The 10,000-nt window shown below is 45.1% G+C and overlaps 1 protein-coding gene across 1 annotated transcript in view; it reads right to left on the bottom strand.

Moving 5' to 3' along the window:
- Window positions 1-10,000, bottom strand: part of LOC139419314 (teneurin-3-like) — a 405,690-nt gene that overhangs the window by 126,934 nt on the left and 268,756 nt on the right. Inside the window, exon 5 of the mRNA XM_071169258.1 lies at window positions 8,263-8,501. Coding sequence (XP_071025359.1) covers window positions 8,263-8,501 — 239 coding nt within the window. The remainder of the gene's footprint in view (window positions 1-8,262; window positions 8,502-10,000) is intronic.

A 10,000-nucleotide genomic window follows, 5' to 3' on the forward strand; every position in this document is an offset into this window, starting at 1 on the left:
GGCAGAGAGGGATGGGGAGAGTGTGAGAGAGATGTAGAGCGAGAGAGAGAGAGAGAGAGGGAGAGAGAGAGAGAGAGAGAGAGCGAGAGAGAGAGAGAGAGAGCGAGAGAGAGAGAGAGAGAGAGAGAGAGAGAGAGAGAGAGAGAGAGAGAGAGAGAGAGAGAGAGGGAGGGAGGGAGGGAGGGAGGGAGGGAGGGAGGGAGGGAGGGAGGGAGGGAGGGATCGAGAGGGAGGGAGGGAGGGATCGAGAGGGAGGGAGGGAGATGGAGAAATATAGCGTTAGAGAATTATAGAGATATAGAGAAAGACGTGAAAGCAAGTTCATATAGAGATAAGAAAAATCCCCCTACATAGTGCATGACATTGGGCCCTGGTCAAAAGCAGTGCACTATATACAGTTTACATACACCTCAGCCAAATACATTTAAACTCAGTTTTTCCCAGTTCCTGACATTTAATCCTAGTAAAAAATTCCCTGTCTTAGGTCAGTTAGGATCACCACTTTATTTTAAGAATGTGAAAATCCTGGTAAAACCCTGGATCATTGTTATTCTAACTTTCGCGACACATTAAAGGCCCTCCCCTGCCCTCCCTTTGGAAAAGCTGACCACGACTCCATTTTGTTGCTCCCAGCCTATAGACAGAGACTAAAACAGGAAGCTCCCACGCTCAGGTCTGTTCAACGCTGGTCCGATCAATCTGATTCCACGCTTCAAGATTGCTTCGATCACGTGGATTGGGATATGTTCCGCACTGCGTCAAACAACAACACTGATTCGGTGAGTGAGTTTATTTGCAAGTGCATCGGCGATGTCGTACCCACAGCAACTATTAAAACATTCCCAAACCAGAAACCGTGGATTGATGGCAGCATTTGAGCAAATCTGAAAGCACGAACCACTGCTTTTAACCAGGGCAAGGTGACCGGAAACATGACCGAATACAAACAGCTATTCCCTCCGCAAGGCAATCAAACAAGCTAAGCGTCAGTATAGAGACAAAGTAGAGTCGCAATTCAACGGCTCAGACACAAGAGGTATGTGGCAGGGTCTACAGTCAATCACGGATTACAAAAAGAAAACCAGCCTTGTCGCGGACCAGGATGTCTTGCTCCCAGACAGACTAAACAACTTCTTTGCCTGCTTTGAGGACAATACAGTGCCACTGACACGGCCCGCTACCAAAACCTGTGGACTCTCCTTCACTGCAGCCGTCGTGAGTAAAACATTTAAACGTGTTAACCCTCGCAAGGCTGCAGGCCCAGACGGCATCCCTAGCCGCGTCCATAATTTGCAAATAAATTCATTAAAAAAATCCTACAATGTGATTTTCTGGATTTTATTCCCTCATTTTGTCTGTCATAGTTGAAGTGTACCTATGATGAAAATTACAGGCCTCTCTCACCTTTTTAGTTGGGAGAACTTGCACAATTGGTGGCTGACTAAATACTTTTTTGCCCCACTGTATCCACATCACTTTCCTACCTCATGATGCCATCTATTTTGTGAAGTGCACCAGTCCCTCCTGCAGCAAAGCACCCCCACAACATGATGCTGCCACACCCATGCTTCACAGTTGGGATGGTGTTCTTCGGCTTACAAGCCTCCCCCTTTTTCCTCCAAACATAACGATGGTCATTATGGCCAAACAGTTCTACTTTGGTTTCATCAGACCAGAGGACATTTCTCCAAAAAGTACGATCTTTATACTGTCTATTGGTCCCCCTCAACCTTAAAGCAACGGTCCCCCTCAACCTTAAAGCAACCAGCATTTGGTGACAGGAAAGTCATTGTTGTTTGTGTGTGTGTGTGAGGGTGTGTGTGTGTGTGTGTGTGTGTGTGTGTGTGAGGGTGTGTGTGTGTGTGCGTGTGTGTGTGCGTGTGTGTGTGTGTGTGCGTGTTTGTGTGCGTGTGCGTGTGTGTCTGTGTGTGCGTGTGTGTGTGTGCGTGTGTGTGTGCGTGTGCGTGTGTGTGTGTGCGTATGTGTGTGCGTGTGTGTGTGCGTGTGTGTGTGTGCGTGTGTGTGCGTGTGTGTCTGTGTGTGCGTGTGTGTGTGCGTCCAAAAGCTTTCATTATCGGGCCATAAAGTTGAGCCATGAAATATTAGAACATGCTTGAAATAAATTAGTCAAATTAAAGATGCACTCTGGGATCTTAAGCACAACAAATTCCTAACATATTGCACAAATGTAACTTGTAATATATCATACAAATTGCAAAATTCGTAACATATCGCACATAATTGGATGACGTAGTACACTTTAGGCTCGTGAGCACAACTTTCAAAACTACTGGCTGAAATTATACACAAGTTAGAGAGTTCATCTTTAAGTGTGTTTGTGTGTTTTAAAGTTAGTTTGTGTTAGTGTTTGTGTGTTTTAAAGTTAGTGTGTGTTAGTGTTTGTGTGTTTTAAAGTTAGTGTGTGTTAGGTGTGTGTTTTTATAGTTAGTATGAGTGTGTGTGTGTGTTGTAAAGTTTGTGTGTGTTAGTGTGTGTGTGTCGCATATGTCCTCATAACTGTCTTCATGGTCTCATGAATTCTTCATTAAGGGTCTTTCACGTCATTATCAGGACTGACTCCGTATGAGGCGACCACTGAGTAAGCATGTGTGTTTCTCCATCACTACAGAAACACATAATGAGGTTTGTAGAAAGACAACAGTGTCCTTCTCCACCAACGTATTCAGTTAAAAGGCTACAGAGAAACTCAATCTGAGGGTGGATGGTAATGATTGTCCCCTACAGGGAGCCGTAGAGATTAGCTCTCCATATTTTACCATAACTTAGCTTTGGTTGGCGAGGCGCCCTACTGTGGTTCTGGTCGGGACATAAATGTTGGAATGATTGGCGCTGGGGTGGAGTGTGTATGCACGCCACTGCACGCACGGACACACACATACACAGCCCGCTGACACCCCACTGACACAGCAACCATTTCCTGCTGGGTTGGATTCCATCATTAGCTTTCTGGTAGGAAGAGAACGTGTTGTTGTCGCTGCACTGAACAGGTCATTCGGGGTCTTTCTTCCTTCCTTTCAAGCCTACTGGGCAGCATGACATATTAATAATGTATCTTCCTTGGTGAGGATGAGGTTATGGGAATCACTGGCGGTTCAGAATAGCGGATGTGGAGGCAAAGGGTTTGTATTCTGTGAGTCCTAGTGTATGTATGTGTGTGTGTACTGCGAGCATAATACGTGTGTGGAAGAAAGAGAGAGCACTGCATGCACTTATGTATGTGTGAATATGTGTGTGTGTGTGTGCAAGTGTGTGTCCTCCCTCACCCTATCTGAGTGACGGACAGGCCCAGAGGCCCATTAGCCGCTGTATTGACAGAGGGGGAGTACTGCTCAAGTGCTGCTAAGTGGACAGCAGACAGATAACATGGTAGCGTCCATCTAGTCGGTCTCTAAGCCTCACAGCTCTATAGTCCACACTGAGGTGTGAGGGCTTCTTGTTCTGTTCTGGACAGCTGCGGGGCTAGATCCATCAGTCTGGACTGACCACTACAAACGGTCAACTGGGCTTACTGTTCCTACCCACTGTGTGTGTGTGTGTGTGTGTGTGTGTGTCTGCAGGCGAAAGAGAGAGAGTCCAGTTATCTAGCTACTACACAAAAATACAGGTCTATTGTTTGCAGGTGTGTCTGAATCAACATGATTAATTTCCCTCCATTTCTCTCTCCCTCGGCAAGCGGTATCGATGCACCAAGTCTGGAACCAACCATGTCCCTGAACAGCTTCTACCCCCAAGCCATACAACTGCTAAATAGTTAAATAGCTACCCAGACCATCTGCATTGGCCCTTTCTGCACTAACTTTTTTTGTTACTCATCACATACGCTGCTGCTACTGTTTACTATCTGTCACTTTATTCCTAGTTATGTACATTCACATCTACCTCAATGACCTCGTACCTCTGCACATCCACTCAGTACTGCTGCCCAGTGTAGTTATGTACATACACATCTACCTCAATGACCTTGTACCCCTGCACATCCACTCAGTACTGGTGCCCAGTGTAGTTATGTACATACACATCTACCTCAATGACCTCGTACCCCTGCACATCCACTCAGTACTGCTGCCCAGTGTAGTTATGTACATACACATCTACCTCAATGACCTCGTACCCCTGCACATCCACTCAGTACTGCTGCCCAGTGTAGTTATGTACATACACATCTACCTCAATGACCTTGTACCCCTGCACATCCACTCAGTACTGCTGCCCAGTGTAGTTATGTACATACACATCTACCTCAATGACCTCGTACCCCTGCACATCCACTCAGTACTGCTGCCCAGTGTAGTTATGTACATACACATCTACCTCAATGACCTCGTACCCCTGCACATCCACTCAGTACTGGTGCCCAGTGTAGTTATGTGCATACACATCTACCTCAATGACCTCGTACCCCTGCACATCCACTCAGTACTGCTGCCCAGTGTAGTTATGTACATACACATCTACCTCAATGACCTCGTACCCCTGCACATCCACTCAGTACTGCTGCCCAGTGTAGTTATGTACATACACATCTACCTCAATGACCTCGTACCCCTGCACATCCACTCAGTACTGCTGCCCAGTGTAGTTATGTACATACACATCTACCTCAATGACCTCGTACCCCTGCACATCCACTCAGTACTGCAGCCCAGTGTAGTTATGTACATACACATCTACCTCAATGACCTCGTACCCCTGCACATCCACTCAGTACTGGTGCCCAGTGTAGTTATGTACATACACATCTACCTCAATGACCTCGTACCCCTGCACATCCACTCAGTACTGCTGCCCAGTGTAGTTATGTACATACACATCTACCTCAATGACCTCGTACCCCTGCACATCCACTCAGTACTGGTGCCCAGTGTAGTTATGTACATACACATCTACCTCAATGACCTCGTACCCCTGCACATCCACTCAGTACTGCTGCCCAGTGTAGTTATGTACATACACATCTACCTCAATGACCTCGTACCCCTGCACATCCACTCAGTACTGGTGCCCAGTGTAGTTATGTGCATACACATCTACCTCAATGACCTCGTACCCCTGCACATCCACTCAGTACTGCTGCCCAGTGTAGTTATGTACATACACATCTACCTCAATGACCTCGTACCCCTGCACATCCACTCAGTACTGCTGCCCAGTGTAGTTATGTACATACACATCTACCTCAATGACCTCGTACCCCTGCACATCCACTCAGTACTGCTGCCCAGTGTAGTTATGTACATACACATCTACCTCAATGACCTCGTACCCCTGCACATCCACTCAGTACTGCAGCCCAGTGTAGTTATGTACATACACATCTACCTCAATGACCTCGTACCCCTGCACATCCACTCAGTACTGGTGCCCAGTGTAGTTATGTACATACACATCTACCTCAATGACCTCGTACCCCTGCACATCCACTCAGTACTGCTGCCCAGTGTAGTTATGTACATACACATCTACCTCAATGACCTCGTACCCCTGCACATCCACTCAGTACTGGTGCCCAGTGTAGTTATGTACATACACATCTACCTCAATGACCTCGTACCCCTGCACATCCACTCAGTACTGCTGCCCAGTGTAGTTATGTACATACACATCTACCTCAATGACCTCGTACCCCTGCACATCCACTCAGTACTGGTGCCCAGTGTGTAGTCAAGTTATCATTACTCATTGTGTATTTATTATTACCCGTGTTATCACGTGTTTAACTTCCTATTATTTCTCTATTTGATTTCTCTCTACATTGTTGAGAAGGGCCTGTAAGTGAGCATTTCACTGTTAGCCTACAGCTGTTGTTTATGAATCCTGTGATAAACAACATGTGATTTGTCTCTCTCTACAGCAGAGATCCAACAGAGTGGATGAGGGGGAAGAGAGTTCCTTACCGCTATAGCTGAATGTGCATGGTGAATACTAATACAATCAGATCTCTCTCTCACACACACGCAAACACACACACACACACATTCTCTATGAGCAATAGCTGTGGCATTTGCTATCTATCACAGCTAGTCACAACAACTGGATAGAGGCATCGGGGTACTTTGGCAACACACTCCTGCGCGCATGTGTGTGTGTGTGTGTGTCAACAATACTCCTCCGCGCCAGCTGGAAACTGAAACTATTCAGGGTTTATAATCAAAGGCTGAGCAATCACTGTGCTTGTTTAAGGCTGAGCATGTGTCCAATGTCATTGATAGGAAATGCTATCGCTATCAGATTGGCATTTACAGCGCTGTCGAAGGAATGTAAACTAAAGCAAAGCGGAAGAGCCCTGGGGCCTTAGCGATAGACAGCTGTGGTTGGTTACTGCTTTGTCTGAACCTTATGTACCCGTTTCATGTGGTAGATGCTAGATTTGGGGGGTGTGTGGTTTTAAAACATTGGAGTTTGTCACCTGAGGTAACCTTACATTGTGCGATGATTACTGAATGGTTACCCAATTTACTTTCACAGCTGATCCAACGGTTACCTACAGTTGAAGTCGGAAGTTTACATACACTTAGGTTGGAGTCATTAAAACAACTCCACGAATTTACAGTTTTTTTTAGTTTTGGCAAGTCGGTTAGGACATCTACTTTGTGCATGACACAAGTAATCTTTCCAACAATTGTTTACAGACAGATTATTTTACTTATCATTCACTGTATCACAATTCCAGTGGGTCAGAAGTTTACATTCACTAAGGTTGACTGTGCCTTTAAACAGCTTGGAAAATTCCAGAAAATTATTTCATGGCATTAGAAGCTTCTGATAGGCTAATTGACATCATTTGAGTCAATTGGAGGTGTACCTGTGGATGTATTTCAAGGCCTACCTTCAAACGCAGTGCCTCTTTGATTGACATCATGGGAAATTCAATAGAAATCAGCCAAGACCTCCTCAAGTCTGGTTCATCCTTGGGAGCTATTTACAAACACATGAAGGTACCACATTCATCTGTACAAACAATAGTACGCAAGTATAAACACCATGGGACCACGCAGCCGTCATAGCGCTCAGGAAGGAGACGCGTTCTGTCTTCTGGAGATGAACGTACTTTGGTGCAAAAAGTGCAAATCAATCCCAAAACAACAGGAAAGGACCTTGTGAAGATGCTGGAGGAAACAGGTACAAAAGTATCTATATCCACAGTAAAACGAGTCACATATCGACATAACCTGAAAGGCCGCTCAGCAAGGAAGGAGCCACTTCTCTAAAACCACCATAAAAAAGCCAGACTACGTTTTGCAACTGCATATGGGGACAAATATCGTACTTTTTGGAGAAATGTCCTCTGGTCTGGTGTTGTGGTGCACTTCACAAAATAGATCGCAACATGAGGTAGGAAAATGATGTGGATATATTGAAGCAACCATCTCAAGACATCAGTCAGGAAGTTAAAGCTTGGTCGCAAATGGGTCTTCCAAATGGACAATGACCCCAAGCATACTTCCAAAGTTGTGGCAAAATGGCTTAAGGAAAACAAAGTCAAGGTATTAGAGTGGCCATCACAAAGCCCTGACCTCAATCCTATATAAAATTTGTGGGCAGAACTGAAAAAGCGTGTGCGAGCAAGGAGGCCTACAAACCTGACTCAGTTACACCAGCTCTGTCAGGAGGAATGGGCCAAAATTCACCCAACAACCTTATTGTGGGAAGCTTGTGGATGGCTACCCAAGTTGACCCAAGTTAAACAATTTAAAGGCAATGCTACCAAATACAAATTGAGTGTATGTAAACTTCTGACCCACTGGGAATGTGATGAAAGAAATAAAAGCTGAAATAAATCACTACTATTATTCTGACATTTCACATTCTTAAAATAAAGTGGTGATCCGAACTGACCTAAGACAGGGAATTTTTACTAGGATTAAATGTCAGGAATTGTGAAAAACTGAGTTTAAATATATTTGGTTGAGGTGTATGTTAACTTCCGACTTCAACTGTACATATGTTCGATCTTAATTTGACCAGTATTGTCGCAGCAAAATAATCCTACAGCAACAGGATTTTTACATTTAGTCCATCATTTTGATTGAAAAAGGCTACATGAAAAGTGCAATACTGTTAATGTAACCACGTGTTAGTGTCGGTTTTCAGTGAATTTATGTCAATCGTGTAGCTCGTCTGCATTCAGGAAAATTTGCAGTATCAAAAAAGTGTTCAAATTAAGATCCTACATCTGTATAAGGTATCCACTACAGAGTGAGTGTGTGTGTAGGTGCATACACTGTAGCAGTACTATCCTACCTATGCAATAGCAGAGCAGGACAGACAGCAGGACGGACAGTCCCACGGCGCTGAGAGCAGTGCATCTCCAGGAGCAGTACTTGGAGGACTTCTTGAACTTGAAGGCGGAGCGGGAGAGGGTGTTTCTGGGTAGGGGCCGTGTGGGCGGCGAGTAGACGGAGCCCGTTGCCATGGTGTAGCCTGGAGTAGCCGTGCTGAACAGAGGGGTCGTGCCGGTGCCTGTCTTGAAGAGGAAGTGCCTGGAGAAGAGGAGAGGAGAGAGAGAAATAAAGAGAGAGGGAGAAGGGGGGTGAGAATGGAGACTAGACAAAGTAGGAGATTGAATGGAACTACATCGGCTACTAAGTTCTAGCCTGGTCCCAGATCTGTCTGTGCTGTATAGCCAACTCCTATATAATGGTCATTATTTGGCAAATTCGCATAAACAGATCTGGGACCAGGTTCCAGTTTAAAACACAAACAAAGTAACAGCTACAGTAGCAAATGAAGTAGACAGTTAGTAGAAACTAACCACAAACAAACACTTGAAGGCCTGTGAAGTCTAAAACAGGAAGCATATGAACACGGAACAGACAAAGCATTCCAAAAATGCTATGGAAAGACATACAAGGACTGCTGTTTTCTTTGTTTAATAAAACATTACCTTCCTGCAGTACAAGTAGGATTGCCTAAGAGACCAGGTAATTACCAAAGTCAGCTATTTCAATCAAATTAATTAGTGTGTGTGTGTTTCTACTAGAGACAGTGTGCGTGTGTGTGTGTGTGTGTGTGTGTGTGTGTGTGTGTGTGTGTGTCATTGCTTATTGATTGAACCAGGGACCGAGCCAGAGGACAGAGGGTTTCACTCTAGTTTCCAATCAGACCCTGGAGTGTGTGTGAGGGTGCTTTAATGTGTGTGTGTGTGTGTGTGTGTGTGTGTGTGTGTGTGTGTGTGTGTGTGTGTGTGTGTGTGAGAGAGAGAGAGAGAGAGAGAGAGGGAGAGACAGAGAGAGACAGAGAGAGACAGATGAGAGAGAGAGAGAGGGGGTGGGTGGGTTTAAGTTGTAGATCCGCACCCCGAGGGATGTGTGCGTGTGAGTGCAATTTGAATGAGAGTATGCATGTGTGTGGTGTGTGATTACGCACCTTGACACACACAATCACACACCAAACACACATGCAGGTAAAGCTGTTTCTCTGATTGTGAAGTAGATCTCAGTACATGAAACATTGAGTAAGAGAGAGAGAGAGAGAGAGAGAGAGAGAGAGAGAGAGAGAGAGAGAGAGAGAGAGAGAGAGAGAGAGAGAGAGAGAGAGAGAGAGAGAGAGAGAGAGAGAGAGAGAGAGACTCCAGAGGCACAGTGAGCATCAGTACATTTTACTGAACACAACATTCTGTTGTTGAACATTTCTTGTGTGGGGCTGTCAGAGAGAGAGAGAGAGAGAGAGAGAGAGAGAGAGAGAGAGAGAGATAAATATAAAATAATTATAGAGTGTCATTTCCCCAAATTTGAAATCCTAATTCAAGGTTTCAAAGACCTCTCTGATGAGAGTAGGCTATCCGTCCTGTTGGGGGAGGATGCAGAGAGCTGTGAGTTGGCAGCGCACTACATTGCTGCCTGCCATAAAATGAGGGACAGTGTCTGACAGACCAATCAACCTGCACATGTCAGTCAAATGTCCTCTACTGTATGCTTATTGTTATTGTTCAATGTATGGTTATTTGACCCTTGATTATTGTTGTTCCTGTTGTCCCGTT

Source organism: Oncorhynchus clarkii, chromosome 10 (genome assembly GCF_045791955.1).
Source record: "Oncorhynchus clarkii lewisi isolate Uvic-CL-2024 chromosome 10, UVic_Ocla_1.0, whole genome shotgun sequence".
NCBI classification, from domain to species: Eukaryota; Metazoa; Chordata; class Actinopteri; order Salmoniformes; family Salmonidae; genus Oncorhynchus; species Oncorhynchus clarkii.